This window comes from Monodelphis domestica, chromosome 1 (assembly GCF_027887165.1).
Source record: "Monodelphis domestica isolate mMonDom1 chromosome 1, mMonDom1.pri, whole genome shotgun sequence".
Lineage (NCBI taxonomy): Eukaryota > Metazoa > Chordata > Mammalia > Didelphimorphia > Didelphidae > Monodelphis > Monodelphis domestica.
The window spans coordinates 274,992,713-275,010,309 of record NC_077227.1 but is presented as its reverse complement, the minus strand read 5'-3'; the positions used below and the strand labels follow the sequence as shown (position 1 = coordinate 275,010,309).

The window sequence follows — 17,597 nt, the reverse complement described above, 5'->3', positions numbered from 1 at the left end:
ATGCTGATTCTATAGTTCCCAGTAATTTCTTATATGACTTGTTTTTATTTTTTAATATTTATGTTATATAAAAGATATCTTAATGACCTGTAATAATTTTCAATATATGTTTTCTGAAATTATAAGGATCTAAATCATCTCCATACCTCCCCTTCCCTATCCCCACCCAGAGATGATAAGCAATTTGTTCTTCCAGTCAAAAATTTGCTTTCTTTCTCTGGCCCATTCTTCAAAGCTCTAACTCATGCACTGTAGTTCTTAGGCATTCGGTAAGGTTCAAAACAAAACAAATTCTGAAGTTAGAAGATTACAAAAATAAGGAGACAACATAAAAATCACATGTTTAAAGGTAGCAAATTAAAATAGTTTACTTCTACTGGAACTGAATTATAGAAAGGAACAGAAGACGTTACTTAATCAATACTCCCACAGGGGCTAGCATCTTCATCGCCAACTCCAGGGTCTCTTGGACCCTAGCATTATTTTCACTTATCAAGGAAGCATTTCTCTTTGAAGGCTCTGAGGCCTGCTCTTGTTCATTAGGAAGAAGAGTGGAGGTGTCGAACATGCTCCGAGGCTCTCCCAAGATGCCAACTCTGTGGGGAAAAGAACGATTTTAGAAGTTGAAGCTGTTTTGTACCACATAATTTGTACCGCATAAAGGGATCACCAGGCATGGCCACATTTTGTTACTGTTAGGTTAACATCTAGTTATTCAGCCTTTTTTCTCTGATTCTCTCTGTGAAAGATCAACTCCTTTACATATGCACTAGGAACTGAATTCCTAAAATCTTTTTGCCTTCAGCCTGATTTCTTTGTAGCTAAATCTAATTTCTTTCAGGCCAGTGAATCCAGGCTGACAAGTATTGCTATATATACTACAGAGTTCTTGCCTGACCTTTTTGTTTTAACTAAATGTTTTTCAATTATATGTAGAAATAAGTTTTAACAACTGTTTTCTGAAATTCTACAATTCAGATTCTCTCTCTCCTTCACCCTACACAGGGAAGCAATGAATAGTCTGTGAATAGGTTATACCAGGACTTTCATGCAATATGTATTTCCATAATCCCCATGTTGTAACTGAAGATACATATCACATATATAATAACAAAATTCATGAAGGAAATAAAATGAAGGACGGTATACTTTGATCTGTGATCAGAGTCCAACAGTTCCTCTTTGGCTATGGCTAGCATTTTTTTTTTAATAATGAGTCCCTTGATGTTATCTTGGAAACTTATTTTGCTGATAATAATTCATTTTTTCACACTTGATCACTCTACAATATTTGTTACAGTATACACTTTTTCTGGTTCTGCAACAACTTTGCAACAGTTCATATAAGTCTTCCCAGATTTTTCTGGACTCATCATTTCTTAAGGCATAAGTTTTCCACATATACAGCAGCTTGTTCAGCCATTCCTCAATTGATGGACACCCCCCTCAGTTTCTAGTTCTTTGCCACTACAAAAAGAGCTGCTATAAATATTTTTGCACAAGTAGGTCCTTTTCCTCTATCTCTGATCTCTTTGGGATATAAACCCAGGAGTGATATTGCTGGGTCAAAGGGGATATATAGTCTTATGGCCCTTTGAGCCTGGTTCCATATTGCTCTCCAGAATGGTTGTATCAGTTCACAATTCTATCAACAGTACATTAGTGTCCCAATATTCCCACATCCCTGCCAATATTTGTCATTTTTCTTTTTGGTCACATTAACCACTCAGATACGAGGTTGCCTGATCTTCTACTCAGCTCCTCAGTCCTCACATAACATTGTTTTTCAGCTTCCTGATACACTTATCACATAATGATTTTGTTTTGTTTTTCTTTTTTTTAAACCCTTACCTTTTGTCTTAGAATTTATTCTAAATATTGGTTCCAAGGCAAAAGAGTGATAAGGGCTAAGCAACTGGAGTTGTTACTTGCCCACCATCGCACAGGCTAGTAAGGATCTAACACCAGATTTGAACAAAAGGCCTCCTGTCTCCAGATCTGGCTCTTGGCTCTCTCACTGAGCCTTTGTTTTATAGTTACCTGCATTCGTGTCTTGTCCTCTTACTAAACTTACTAAACAGAAAGTTTTGTAAAATTTTGTAGCATGCCCAATTCTAAACTCTGCAAATCAGTAGCTAATTTCTAAATGTTTCTTGAATTAGAATTAAATGGATTGCAATAAAGGGAGTGTACCTAAGTCACAACCAACATATTAAACTACCCCTTTTCTTTGGTCCATCCCACATCAATCATGACAGTCACTTACATTGGCATGGCAACTGACTCATAGGTGACCAATTCTTTTTGGTTGGATGTCTGGATGGGGACCCCCATTTGGCCCCTGCTCTTCTCAAAGAGATTCTGAGCATGTTCTTTAGGGGAGGGCAGAAGAGTAGATAAGGCCGGAGAGCGCATATGAACAGTTGTTTTTATTGCTGGACGCTTGGCCATCATCCTCCTTCAGAAAAAACAACAACAAAGGAAACCAGTTTGGTTGTCTTGTTTTGTGATTAACTTTCTTATAACCAGGGAAAAATCAAAAAGGCCATACCTAAATTGCACAAAATTCATTCTTCTCTTTTCCTGACCAGATTCTTCTTCCTCCCGCCTCCTCCTTGCACTATTGAACATATTAGTACGGAAAAGCCTACCTATTTCTTCATCAATCTCTAATAGGTACTGTCGTCGGAATACTACCCAAGCTACATATGTACAGAAGGTGAAGAAAGCCTATGATGAAAAAGGAGAGACAACTCAGAGCTGTGATTCAATTATTGTGTCAAAAAAAAAAATTATGTGTGGCAGAAAATCCATTAGACAGGGCAGTTAGGTGGCTCAGTGGATAAAGAGCCAGGCCAGGAGACAAGAGGCCCTGGGTTCAAATCTGCCCTCAGATACTTTCTAGATGTGGCTAACCCTAATTGCCTCCTGGCCCTTACTCTTCTACCTTGGAATTGATACTTAGTATTGATTCTAAGATAGAAAGTAAGTATTTAAAAACAAAAAAAGAAAGCCCATTAGATTATCAGATTATGCAGTACTCTATGAAAATTAACACTTGTTTTGAAGTTATGTTTGCATACATGCAGTTCATAAAGCACTGAAAAAATATTTTAAATATGACTTTAAGTTTCATCTTTCTCATATTCCCCCATTAAAAATTTTCCTCATGTAACAAGCCAGAGAGACATGACTGCATTGGTAAAGGAAGAATTTATCCCATGAATGCATGGATCCTTAAAGTACTGAGAGAAATCTGGTCAGAGGAAAATTCTATCATTGAGCCTTTCTTACCTCAAAGAACTTCCAGTCTTTTTGTGTATCTGAAACTTTTTCCCTGAAACATAAAGAAAAGCCAATGGTTAATATCAGCAGTTATATTCTTTGACACTCAGAACAAAAAAAAAGAAGATAATGGTGGCAAAACAATATCAGAAACTAATCTGAACAGTGAAGTCATTCCTTCTAAAGGACTCTTTCCTCAGGAAACTTGGTCTCTTCTCAGCATATTTCCAGTCAAATAAAGACCATAAAATTGTTTGAGCTCAGATTTTTAACTAAGACTGAAGTGATCAAGGGCTCAAAGAGGCAGAAACAACAAAATTTATCACCACCTTAGCAATACAAACCCTGATCTTCTATTTTAGAATCAATATTGTGGATTGGATCTAGGGCAAAAGAGGAGTAAAGGGCTAAGCCTAGAGTCCCCAAACTACAACCCACAAGCCACATGCAGCTTCCTGACACCATGTATCCAGCCCCCACTGCACTTCCCAAAGGGGCACCTCTTTCACTGGTGGTCAGTGAGAGGAGCACTGTATGTGGCAGCGCTGCACAATGTCACTCACATACAGTACTACTTCCAGTGACATAATCCTTTGCGTGGCACCTTGTTCTGAATGAGGAGCTGCACAAAGGATTATGTGGCTGCACAATGGAAGATGTTAGCATGGTGAGCGGCTATCTGGAGGAGGGGATTCCACACTGTGTATACTGCACGAATTTAGGGTTAGAGTTAGGTCTGGCCCTCCAACTTCTGAGAGACAGTGAACTGGCCCCCTGTGTAAAAAGTTTGGGGACCCCTGTGCAAGCAATGGAAGGTAAATGATTTGCCCAGGGGTCAGCTGGGTGGCTCAGTGGATTGAAAATCAGGCCTAGAAAAGGGAGGTCCTGGGTTCAAATTTGAGCTCAGACACTTCCTTTGTGACCTCGGAGTCACTTAACCCCATGTACTTGGCCTTTGCCCTTCTATCTTAGAACTGTTACTAGGACCAAATGTAAGGGTTTAAAAAAAAAAATTAATGAGTTATCAGGATTGGAAAATATTTGGAGGAATTGGAGATAGAGAGTTAGGGGTTAAAAGGGACATAGTAAAGTACAAGCTGTGACAGTGGTGGGTCATGAAAAGAGAAACTGAACAGGAAACACAATATTCACTTTCAGTGCATGAAACTGACGTTGATAGAACCTTCTGTCACCTGAATTAATCAAGAAAACATATTCTGTCCTATTTAGGCAAGATTTGCCCAGGAATCTTTGCAATAAAAAGTCCCTTTTGAGGCAAATGGAGCTACATGAGCTATATGAGAGCCTCCATTGAAGTTCATCTTGCTACCCTCATTCCTGAAGGTCCACTAGATTCTGGCCCAGCTTCAAAGAAGCAGATTCAGGCTATTGGTAGTCTAAGGAAGCAGAGACCAAACCCAGGTTATCTGGAGACTGATCTTGGGTTGGAATCTACCCTGTGCTAGATCTGAATATTTCATTAGGTCCAGGATCTCTGGAATAACCCTTGTTGTTTCCTTATTGTGACAACCTCTGGGTTGGCCCAGGTATTGAACCAGCATCCCTAGGAATTACCCTGAATCCTTTAGAACCTCTTCAACCAGAAATAGTTTACTTCCTACAATGAATCTTTTAAAAAATAACAACTCTTACCTTCTATTTTAGAATTAATACTATTACTGGTTCTAAAGAAGAAGAGTGGTAAGAGTTGGGCAATGGAGGTTAAGTGTGACCCAGGGTCACACAGCTAGATTGGATCTTAAGGGTCTAAACCCAATCACTGTCAGCACCAAAACATATTGCAGGTCAATGATTAGGATTGATGAGAAAGGCATAATTTATAAGGTACTCATTTCCTTCTAATATGCTTCTGATTTTTTGTTAGACTAACTTATATAGATCAAATCTCAGTCCTAAAGCAAGCTCCAAGTCTTTAAAGGAGAGAAAATGAAATTTTTCTGAAATGTTTTACTGGCAAAACAAACAAAACAAAAAACTGGACACACCAGAATTTCTCTGGGGTAGCAAATAAATAATAATCAGAATTTCTTTGGTACAGTCAAAAACCACCCCCCAACCAAGGTTATCGTGTGGCATTTCAGCACTTCCACTTCCTCTGCCAGCTGAAACCAGAGCCCACAGGGGCAAGCATGCAAAATGTAGAGGGGCAGGGGTGGAGAGAGTTTGAGTGGGGGGAAGGGTTAAGGGTGGAGGGGTGGGTGGCAGGGGAGAAACAAATCAAACTATGGTTTAGGAAAGCAATGTCCACTTGTGTTCTGGGAACCAGTTTAGAGCAGTCCTTATTTTAGATGACCTAGTTTTGCCCATTCCCAAAACATGTAGAGAAGCATTAGCATCTGTTTAAAGCCTGGAAACAATGACTGTAACAGCAAAGAAGAGAATGGCTTCCTTTAAAAAAACAAAACAAAAAACCAAGCAAACAAAAACCAACCAAGCCTTGGGACACACAAATTTCTATTTCTTCTCTACCAGGCCCGTCTCTCTCTGTCTCCCTGTCTCCCTCCCTCCCCCATCTCTCCCTTCCTCTCTCCCTCTCCCTCAAGTTCCTTAGGCTTCAGTGCTTTTTGAAGAGTCCTTCTTTTGTCCTTCATCAGACTATTGCCCACAAATGTTCTAATTTAGGACTATCCCAAGGAAAGTGTGAGGCCCAGGGCTATCCATCTATAAGGGATTCAGGGCCTAGGCCACTCTCCTTATGTGATTTCCAGCTTTATCTCATCAAAATAATTCTTTCCAGATATAATCAGGTTAAAGTAAACATCATAGACAACTAGGGGCTGACTTAATGTTTTTTTTTCCCTTAAAGCCCCAGCCATCAATGATCTTCCTTATCCAAAGAGTGAGGCACAGAGTGTGGTCATCAGGTTCAGCTCAGCTGACCCAACAAGGCTGCATATGCTATGGAGTTTTTAGTTTTGCTTAGAAAACACAAATACATTTTCCTAAAAACAAAGAAAAACACTTAAAAAGAAATCATCAAAACCTCTGTGAAACCAAGAATACAGAGCCTTAAAACAAGAAAAGCCAGACCCCCTTCTTCTAGAAAGACATGAAAGCACAAAATTAACATCCCCCAAATTACTAGTTTCAACCAAAATTTCTGTGGAATCTCAAATTCAGCCTCAAAGAGGATGAATAATGGCAAAAGAAGGGCCAGCCCAAAATCAAAATTGTGCCTATTAGAAGGGAAGAAAAGTCAGAAGATAGGCTTGAAAAAGAACTCCTAGTGATGTTCACTTATTCACATTGTGTGAAACTTGAATTAATAATAATATACTGACATCAACTAATTACATGGAAGGCAGACACCATTGTATGGGGCTCCTACTCTTTCCAAGAAATGAGCTGGTCTCTAGGAAGTAAGAACATTAAGTACTGTGGGAAGTAGTGTCCTCTAAATAATGGGACTTCCCAGGTAGGAAATTCTGTTGACAGCTAGCTATCTCTAAAAATCTGGGCCAATATATAAGAGGAAAAATGAATAAGAATGAATGTGCAAATCCCAATGTGGACTTAAGGGAATGACTTTAAAAATTGTTAAACTTTATGCTAGGAATGAATTTAAGTGTAAATATTTTCTAGCAAGTTCATTTGACTGTTAATGTTCAATGTTAAAATTTCAATAAAATATTTAAGTTAAAAAAAAAACATGGGTTGAGAACATGGAATTACAGCCTTTGATTTCACAACATGGAGGTCACTGAGAAGAATGGAAGTATAAAAGGACCTCTGGAACTAGAGTCAGAAGGAGACCTGGATTTGCAGCCTGGTACCCATATTTATTACCTGTATGACCTTGAGCAACTCAATTATCCCCTGGACCTCAGTTTCTTTATCCGTAAAATGAAAAGTTTGGACTGGAATGATCTCTAAGGACTTCTAAGGCCTTTAAAATTCCAAAAATACCTAATTTTTTAAAATGTATTTACTTACTTTCCACAGGCCATGTGATGCTTATCAGGCATTCCCAAACCTAAAACAAGGAGACAATACTTCTGGGCAAGGTATTTCTGGGATTCTTCTAACCTTTCAATAACTAATTCCATCTCTTTTTTCTCTAAATGACTCCTGAGGGGGGGAAAAAAAGGTTATAGTTAAAACTCTCTAATTGATAAGAATTATAGCCAATCTGAATTATCATTTACCTAATAGGCTAATTAAGCCTAAGTTGTAGGCTATTTTGAAAGAAATAGTTTTCCAATGTTTAAATAACTCCATATAAGGAATTCCATGTGAACTGGAAAGGCCTCTAGGAACTGATGCAGAGCGAAAGGAGAAGAACCAGGAGAACAATGTACACAGAGACTGATGCATTATGGCACAATCGGATGTAATAGACTTTTCTACTAGCAGCAAGGCAATGATCCAGGATAATCCAGAGGAACTTATGAGAAAGAACGCTATCCACATCCAGAGAAAGAACTGTGGGAGTAGAAACACAGAAGAAAAACATGATCGATCATATGATTTAATGGGCATATGATTGGGGATGTTGATTTTAAATGATCACTCTATTGCAAATATTAATAATATGGAAATAGGTTTTGAACAATGATACATGTAAAACCCAGTGGAATTGCTCATCGGCTCTGGGGGGGGGGGGGGACATGAATCATGTAAACAAGGGTAAATAGTCTTAATTAATTAATTAAACTTAAATAAATAAATAACTTCATATAATAATAATTATGGGTATCTCTTCCACCTTGTGACTTTCCCATTGTGGTTTCAATATATCATGGGTCAGCAGAAGAAATTTTATAGAAATTTGGAAGTTTTGCAGAAGCTGCAGATGACAGGCAAAGGTCATCAAAGACAGAAAAAGCTTAGAAGTTCAGAAATGCATAAAACATATATATATAGAAATGCATAATTTAAACATCTTTTAATTCCATAAATATATTCAATTTCTTTTCTAAAGTTAAAATTCATATAAAGTTAAAGTTTGCAAAAAGAATACAAAAGCCAAAAAATTGTATATGGATTTTCTAGCTTGAGGGGGCACCACTCCCCTAACCTATGATGTGGAAGGGATATCTGTAATTGTAATTAATAACACTTACAATAATTTCATAGGAAGGTGCTACAAATATTATCATAGATTCTTATAGTTCAAAGGATTCATAGGTGTCTACATGAGGAAAGTCTGTCAATAAACATTTATTAAGCCCCTATTATTTTGCAGGTACTGTGCTAAGCACTGGGGATATGCCAAGAGGAAAAAGAAGTTCCCTGCCCTCAAAGAGCTCACAATCTAAAAAGAGAGACAAAAAGGAAACAACTATATACAAAACAAGTTAAGTAAAAGACAAATAGGGAATAATCCAGAGGAAAGGCACTAGAATTAAGAGGGATGCGGGAAAGGTTTCCTGTAGAAAACAGGATTTTAAGTTGGGTCTTAAAGTCAGGAAAACCAGGAGGCAGAGATTAAAGAGAGAGAGAGCATTTCAGGCCTGGAAAATAGCCAGAGAAAATGCTTAAAGAGTTGAGAGATAGAGTGTCTTGTTCATGAAACAACCATGTCATGGACACTGTCACAGCATTGAAGAGTTCTTGGCAAGGAGTAGCCTGGGAAGGTCAGGAGAGGAGTAGGTTTTGAGTAGAAGAATATATTCATATTCTTGAATATGGAGATTGTACATTTGGGGGTAAATAGCAAGATTGAGGGTATGACAGTGGGAAGTGAATAGGCTTCAGGGTTGAGTGAGGGCAGCAGTTGGGAGAGGAAGGAAAAAGAGAGGGGAGTAGCCTGGAGTCTATAAACAGTTGCTTCCAGGATTTTGATTGGATGGTAGAGATGAATGGTATGAACCTCAAAGGAGGAAAAGTTACTGAATGATAGAGGTAGGGAAGGAGCCTGGAAGTGGCAGTGGAGAGCAAGGAGCATTCCAACCCCCCACCTGCCTGAAAGAGTGAGTCAAGGAGAGTGAGTGAGGAAATAGCCAGTTCTGGAAAGTCAACAGAGGCTGTGTCATATAGGAGGGTGGGCAGAGGGAGTCAGGTTTCAGTAATTGCTAATGGTGGAAGAGGTAAGAGAAGAAAAGAGTTAAGATGAAAGGAAATCCAGAAAAGATCTGTTGTAACCAATGAAGAGTAAAATAAGCAGAGGTTCCTGGGTTAAAATCTGGCCTCAGACACTTCCTAGCTATGTGACCCCAGGAAAGTCTTTTAACCCCAATGACCTTGCCCTTACTGCTCTTCTGTCTTGAAATGCATATGTAGAATTAGTTCTAAAACAGAAAGTAAAAATCACCTACTTCACCTTTATCTATTAATTGGATAGATCAGAAAATGTATTAGACATATTACAGACTTCATCAAGGCATGTGACAAAGATGTCCCACATGATATCCTTGTGAATAAAATGAAGAACTATGGGTTAGATCAAAGTATGGTTGGGTAAGTTCATAGTCAACCCAACAATCTGAATGACTGATGATTGATTGATGATGATTTGTAGGCAAGATAAGTGATGAGAACAAAATTTGACCTCAGGTCCTCTGATGACAAATACAATATTCTTACCTCTAATTTAACCCTTTCATTTTATAGGAAAGGAAACTAGAGCTTCAATTGTTAAGTGATTTGCCCAAGGTCATATGGGTAGTAAAACAATTCAAACCTGGGGGCTTCTGACTCCCTAATTCAATATACTCATTGGGCCATATTGCCAAGTTAATTTACATCTTGGGATGACACAAAACTGGTATAGATAATTAAGTTGAAATACTAGAATCAAGACCCACAAAACATTTTCACAGCATAGACATATGAAAAAATAAGAAGATGAAATTGAACAGAGAAAAATGAAGTCTGGGTACTTTTGCTAAAAAATTAGTTGATAAGTATATGACACACAAATAGTAGCTCATGTGAAAAAGAAGCAGTTTTAGTTGACTTAAATTAATCCAATATGACCAACTGAGCTTAAGGCAGCTAAGTGACACAACGAATAGAGAATTAGGCATAGTTAAAATCTGTCCTCAGACACTATCTGTGTCACCCTGTTTGCCCCACTTTCATCATCTTTAAAATAAGCTGGAGAAAGAAATGGCAAACCACTCCAGTATCTCTGCCAAGAAAAATGGGGTCACAAAGAGTTGGATGGCAGTGAAATGACTGAACAATAATTCATGAATAAAAGCAGTGTGTAGATCAAGGGCACTAATACTGCCTAAGACTCCTCTTTGTTGGTCAAACACATTGGTTGGTCACAGGACTGTGGGTGCCACATGTCAAGAGGGACATTGACAAACTCATGGCCATTTCATGGAAAGTATGGCCAAAGGAATTGGAAATATGTAGCTTAGCAGAGAGATATCATTATGGACATGACAGGACATAATAACTGTCTTCATATATTTGCAAAGTTTATACAGAAGAAAGATTAAACTCGTTTTATGATATTAAGAAATCAGAGCTAAGATCCATGAATAGACCATGAAGTTCTTACTTTCAAGCACTGAGGAATGTCTAAAAAAATTCTGTACTATCATTTAATAAGATACTTTAGTCCCTTATCACTTAAAGTTATGAAGAGTTTATTTATCTGATTGTCAAGAGTGATGAAGAAGTAATTCTTACATCAAGAAAGGGGATCCTTAAGCTTTTTTTTTTTTGTCACAACCCTCCCTGGCAATCTGGTGAAGCCTAAGAACTCCTTCATAGAATAATATTTATAAATGAACAAAATACATAAGATTATAAAGGAAACCAATTATGGTAAATACAGTTATCAAAATATGTTTAAAAAACAAAACAAAGAACAAGTACCTGGACCCCAGGGTTAAGAACACCTGAACCAGGATAAGTTTCCAATTCTATGAGCAAAGTCAGCATATCAGTGTCAATTTCAAAACATGCCTAATTTCTCCCTAGGAACTATGTGAACACAATTACAAGAGAGTTTTCATACAAATAAAGTCAATTCTAAATGACTAGAAAAATATTAATTGCTTGTGGTTAGGCTGAACCAATATAATAAATGACAATTCTACCTAAATTAATTTACCTATTCAGTGTCATATAAATTGAAATAGCAAAATGATTATTTCATCATTAGAAAAAATAAGACTCATCTGGAAGAACAAAAGACCAAGAATATGAAGAGAATTGATGGACAAAATATCAAGGAAGTGGTGTCTAGCTGTACCAGATCTCAAACTGTATTATAAAGCAGAAGTCATCAAAACACTCTGGGGTGGTCTAAGAAATAGAATAGTTGATCAATGGAATAGATTAAGCACTCAACACACAGTAGTAAATTACCATTATAACCTAGTACTTGGCAAATCCAAAGATCCAATTTTTGGAAGAACTCACTATTTAACAAAAACTGCTGGGAAAACTCAAAAACAATATGGCAGAAACTAAGCATAGACCAATATCTCACATGATACAAGATAAAATAAAAATGAATACAGGTTTTGGAAATAAAGGGTAATACCATAAAAAAATTAAGGAAGCACAAAATCATTTACCTATATGGGGAAATTTATTACAAAATAAGACAGAGAGAGCATTATGAAATGTAAAATAGATTCCTTCGACTACATTAAGATTAAAAGTTTATGCACATACAAAACCAATGTAACCAAGATCAGAAGGGAAACAAAAAACCTGAAAAAACATTTTATAGCACATGTCTCTGACAATGGCCTCATTTCCTAAATATAAAGAGAATGGAGTCAAATTTATAAGACTACCAGTTACTCCCCAAATGATAAATGGCCAAACAATATGAACAAGCAGTTCTCAACTAAAGAAATTAAACTATCTTTAGTCATATAAAAAATGCTCCAAACCACTATTAGAGAATGCAAAGTAAAATAACTCTGAGATACCATCACATCATACCTATGAAACTAGCTAATATGACAAAAAAAAAAGGAAAATGATAAATATTGAAGAAGATTTGGGAAAATTGGGACACTAATACAATGCTGCTCACACTGTGAACTAATCCAGCCATTCTGGAGAGCAATTTGGAATCATGTCCAAAGGCTTTTAAAACCGTGCATACCTTGGGGACATTGAGTGGCTCAGTAAATTGAGAGTCAGGTATAGAGAGAAGAGGTCCTGGGCTCAAATCTGGTTTCAGACATTCCCTAACTGTGTGACCCTGGGCAAGTCACTTAACACCTATAGCCTAGCACTTACCGTTCTACCTTGGAACTAATATACAGAATTAATTCCAAGATGGAAGATAAGGGTTTTAAGGGAGAAGGGGGGAGAGACTGTGCATACCCTTTGATTCAGCATTACCACTCCTATGTCTGTATTCCAAAAGAAATCAAAGCTAGAACCTACTTGTTAAAAAATATTTGTATAAAAATAGTGTGTGTGTGCTAGCAAAGAACTGGAAACTATGGGGAAGTCCATCAATTGGGGAATGGCTGAACGAGTTGTGGTATATGATTTTGATGGAATACTATTGTGCCATAAGAAATGACAAACAGGACAATCACAAAAAACCTGGAAAGAAGCATGAAGTAATGCAGAATGAAGTGAGCAGAACAAGAAGAACAATGTACACAGTAATAATAAAGTACAATGATCTTCTGTGAATGGCTTAACCATTATCAGCAATGCAAGGATCCAAGACAACTCCAAGGGACTCATGATAAAAAAGACTATCCACCACCTCAGAAGGAACTGATAGAATCTGAATACAGATGAAAGCATATTATTTTTCACTTTATTTCCTTCATGAGATTTTTCTTATATAAGTGATGTGATTTTTCTTTCACAAGATAATGAATGTGGAAATATGTATTATATGATAACACATATATAACTTATATTACCTGCCATCTTGAGAAGGGGGTAGGGGAAGGGAAAGAGGGAGAGAACATAAATTGCAAAATATCAGAAAATGATTATTAGGGGGCTCAGTGGATTAAGAGACAGGCCCAGAGGCAAAGGATCCTGTCTTTAAATCTGGCTTCAGACACTTCCTAGCCATGTGATCCTGGACAAGTCATTTAACCCCCATTGCCTAGTCCTTACTGCTTTGGAATCAATATACAGAATTGATTCTAAGATGGAAGGGAAAGGTTTAAAAAGTAATGATTTAAAACAATATCCAAATATAATTAGAAACATATAATAATTTTTTAAAAATGCATTACTTCTCTGAATATATCCAAAAAATCAACTTGTCAGAATAATTTTTAAAAACATGCATTATTTCTCTGAAGACATCCAAAAAAAATCAACTCAACAGCATAGTGGCTGACTTTAGCTCTTTATGGGATAATTCTACTTGTTATATCTGCATCAGTTCTGACTACATTGACATGAAATATAATCCTCAAATGAGTTGCATATTTGAAGTACTTTAATTGGAACTGCATTCAGAAATTATTTATTAATCTTATCCTTTACAAATCTTTCCTCAGTTCCACATTTAGTTATCAATAAATGCTTTTTTAAATTCCTTAAAAGGCATGCAAAAGTTTTACACTGTCAAAGCATTTTGCATCTAGGAAGTGAGCACACCCAAGTCTCCTAGAACACAAACATCATTAGTCTGGCAAGGAGACTCTGGCTCAAGGTCTCAGGGCCAAACGGTGGAATTGCTGGCTTTAATTCTCCTCGTTACAACATGTCTTAACTCATGGAACACAACATTAAGTACACTGCCTAAAGTGGTCATTGGTTTGGTATTAAGTATCCTGAGAAGTAACAAATATTTTTTTTGGCTCAGAATGTTATTTTTTGCTATGGCTATTCATCTTTAAGTATCTTGGCAGGCTTTTTATGCAGTTTATAAATCCTTTAGAGAGAGTTTTCTGAAGGTAGTTGCTTGGAAAAAGAAAACCTAAATAAACAAATAAATCCCAGCAGACTTAGGGTAGGTAGTGCTGTTTGTTGACAAACTGCCCCTCTCAATTATTAACTGTCTTAAGATTCACATGGTTCCCCCATGTTTTAAATTGACCCATTTATAATATAAGCACTCTCCACGTTCTATGAAGATTAATTTAGGGCAATAGCAAGGAAGAAATAGATTCATTTCCACTTACGCCATGTAGGTTTTGGGTTTCTTTTCCAATGAAAGTTTTTCCAGATAATGAGATAAGTAGTATAACAAGGCCATGAGGAAATCATCAAGACTCTTATTCCTACAGAGGAAATAAAAAATGACCACTGTCAAGCATTTTGGGTACACAAATTCCTAATGATAAAACCTATGGCTAGGATACAACATGGGTGCAACATGGATAAGAAATATAGGCACAAAAAGAACCCATGTCATTGACCTATTTTTAGTGCAGACTGATATCACGGTCTGTAAAGTAGATTTTATGAGTATAATCACTTGGGTAGGGTTATATATAACTAATAAGTATTGGGAGTAGGATTTAAATCCAGGACTTCCTAACTCCAGTCCTAGTACTCTGTCAGCTGTGACTAATTTATCTCTTGTTATCTTATATTCAATAATGGTAGACAATATAGGTTTATAAAGCAAAACATTTTTGAGAAGAGGTACCAAATGTTAAATTATTTGAAGTCTCCCTCATTAGTCTTTTTATAAATCAATTTAATCCATGATCCGCAATATATCCTTTTTCAGATTTCTGATTTTTCTTCCCTTGACTGAATTTCAAATGTGTATCCTACCATTTTGCCATATAATCAAAGATGTATATGTCAAGTTCTTCAATACTAAGCAAGAACAAAAAATACAAACTTCATATTTATTAAAACAGTTACAGGATCAAAGACTTAGATCAGAAAGGACCTTAGATAAAAGGCATCAAATTCAACCCCTTTTATTATAAAGAAGAGGAAACTGAGGTCAAAAGAGTTTAAGTGACTTGCCCAGGGTCACATATTGGTGAAGGTGGTTTTTGATCTAGGTCTTCCTCACTCCAGGTCCAGGGACCTATACCACAAACATAATTAAGGCCTATGTGGCACAACTCGAAATTCTGGAGAGCAAATAATAATGTCCAAAATGTCCCTCTACCATTTAGTCAATGTAAAATCAACAGTTCATCAAGGCAACTGCAACTGGGGAGTGTTTTTCAAATGCAATTTTCTGAATTTCAAATGCCTGAAAAGTATTTATGCTATGGAGAGAGAAAAAGGAGACAGTCAGCAATTTTCTGAATTTTCACTAATTTTCAATAGGAAGTTGCCAATCTATGATTACCAATGCTAATTAATGTATGCTGGAGGATAATACACAATTTCATCCCATACAATACTAATACTCATTTATTTATCACTTTAAGATTAAGAAAGGTGTTTCCCTCTAAACAACTCTGTGAGATAGATAGGAAGTACAAATATCACCATTGAAAATAGAAGAAAAGTGAGATTCTTAGGGATTCAGTTGCTTATCCAAGTATCACAGCTCCTAAGTGCTGGTGGCAAAATTCGCATCTAGCTCTACTGATTTCCAGCAGAACCATCTTTTCAATGCATTAAGCTCCTTTCACCTTTGTTGTCTAATGCATTGTCCTATTAATCACTTTATTTTACTTATATTATGGGAGGTAGTTGGGGGAGGGAATTGTCAGTAGAGAACATTTCCTTATGTAAAGTGTAAATACAATTTACATTTAGGTAGACCTTCAAATAAACTTTTATTGTGTAGTCAACATGCAAGGACCCTGATCCTCAATAAGCAAAGATGTTTAGCAGTTAGGTCTCCTCTGGCATTAGCAGAAGCAAGCATCATGTTTAAAAAGAATCTTTTATGGTACCTTAGCAACATATTCTAATATTCTGTAAACATTCCTTTTCAAATAATCAGAATTTACAGTAACAGAAATCTTATTTTCGATTTTCAGTATCTTCTTTCTCTAGACATCACAGGAGCTATTGGGCCCAAATTATAAGGAGACAGTTAGCTCTCCCTTCAAAAATCATAGGATCATAGATTTAGAGCTCAAAGGGACCTTAGAAGTCATCAAGAGTCCAACCTCTTCCCCAAGCACCATTTCCTTTTACATGAACCTTTCCATTACTTATCTATATGGATTATTCCAGACATTACCACATACTTCATAAATGTTGTAAAGGAATAGATCCGCTGCATTTCAGTGTCTTGTAATAAAAACAAGGCAACATCTGAAAATGAAGAAGAGGAAAAGCTGAAGACCAGACAAAAAGCTGTGTTCTAGGAAATAGCTACAAAGATGAAAGAGGCAAAGATGTTTACTCACATTTAACATCATCCAGGGTAACTTTGTCATTCTTTCTTCTTTTATCAGTTCCTCTGGTTGATTTCACATCTCTTTTAGCAAATCTTTTCTCAGACAGCCTAGTAATAGTCAATGTAAGTATTTAGAAATGTTTTAACTGTACTGAAACTGTCCTGAAAAAATATAGAGGTGTGAGTAAATAGTGATGAGCCTTGTGTGTGTGTGTGGTTGGTTAGCTTCATAACTGAAGGACAACAAGGAAAATAACAGGACTAGTCCAGCTTCCATATAGGATACTCTAGAGCCTTCTTCAGGTCCTGAATACCACACAAATTCCGTAATCTTTGGATTTGTGCTATATCTTCTATCCAGTCTTTCTGGAGAACTAGAATTCCTTTAGGACAGATCCATCATTGTCATCACCACCACCATCAACATCATCTTTGTTCCTCTGACTATTTCTAGAGATCAGTTAAGTATTAAACATAACTTAAAAAAACTAAATCCAGAGCAGAAGTGAACAGTAATAATAATCTCACATTTATATGACCCTTTAAGACTTACAAGTTACTTTCTTGATAACAACCCTGTGAAGCAGGAAGTACAAGTTTTATCACCCCTATTTTGCAGATGGATTCAGAGAGAAGTGATTTTCCCAAGTTCAAATAGTGTCAGAGCCAGGATCTGAATCCAGGTCTCCTTGACTCCAAGTCTAAATCTCTTTTCACTATGCCTCTAAAAACAATGAAAACAAGGTACACAGAGTTTAGGTTATAAGTTAGAGTGTTCTGAAGAGTCAATAAATATGGTGGAGTAGAGGGAATATTTCAGGTGAACTCTCCCAATATTCTCCTCCAAACAACTTTTAAAATGCACCAAATCAAATTCTGGAGCAAGATAGCCAAAAAAATTTGAGGTGATATATTTTTCTAATATAAGACAATTTAAGAGGTTGGCAGGAGAGGTCTATAACATTGGGGTAGGGGCTGGCCTGGAGTGCACATAGTAGCAGCACCAGCTGTCAGTCTTATAAGCTACAGCAGCAAGGAGATTGGACAACTATTCAGAAAGATTACAGGGAAATCCTGGGCACACATTAGTCAAAGGACTCAGTGCCACTGCCCATTATCC

The 17,597-nt window shown here is 36.8% G+C and overlaps 1 protein-coding gene across 6 annotated transcripts in view; it reads right to left on the bottom strand.

Moving 5' to 3' along the window:
* Positions 1–342: 342 nt before the first annotated feature.
* The window catches only part of PPP1R36 (protein phosphatase 1 regulatory subunit 36), a 28,002-nt gene continuing 10,747 nt past the window's right edge, over positions 343–17,597 (bottom strand). For 4 of the 6 annotated variants that reach the window (XM_007473017.3, XM_001377962.5, XM_007473020.3 and 1 more), the window contains 8 exons: positions 16,488–16,585; positions 16,326–16,392; positions 14,334–14,432; positions 7,240–7,374; positions 3,295–3,337; positions 2,552–2,730; positions 2,267–2,458; positions 343–596 (listed from right to left, as the gene is read on the bottom strand). In XM_007473017.3, the coding sequence (XP_007473079.1) occupies positions 410–596; positions 2,267–2,458; positions 2,552–2,730; positions 3,295–3,337; positions 7,240–7,374; positions 14,334–14,432; positions 16,326–16,392; positions 16,488–16,585 (1,000 nt within the window). In that variant the 3' untranslated portion in view covers positions 343–409. The remainder of the gene's footprint in view (positions 597–2,266; positions 2,459–2,551; positions 2,731–3,294; positions 3,338–7,239; positions 7,375–14,333; positions 14,433–16,325; positions 16,393–16,487; positions 16,586–17,597) is intronic. The other 2 variants (XM_007473018.3, XM_056810894.1) reach the window with 1 other exon arrangement.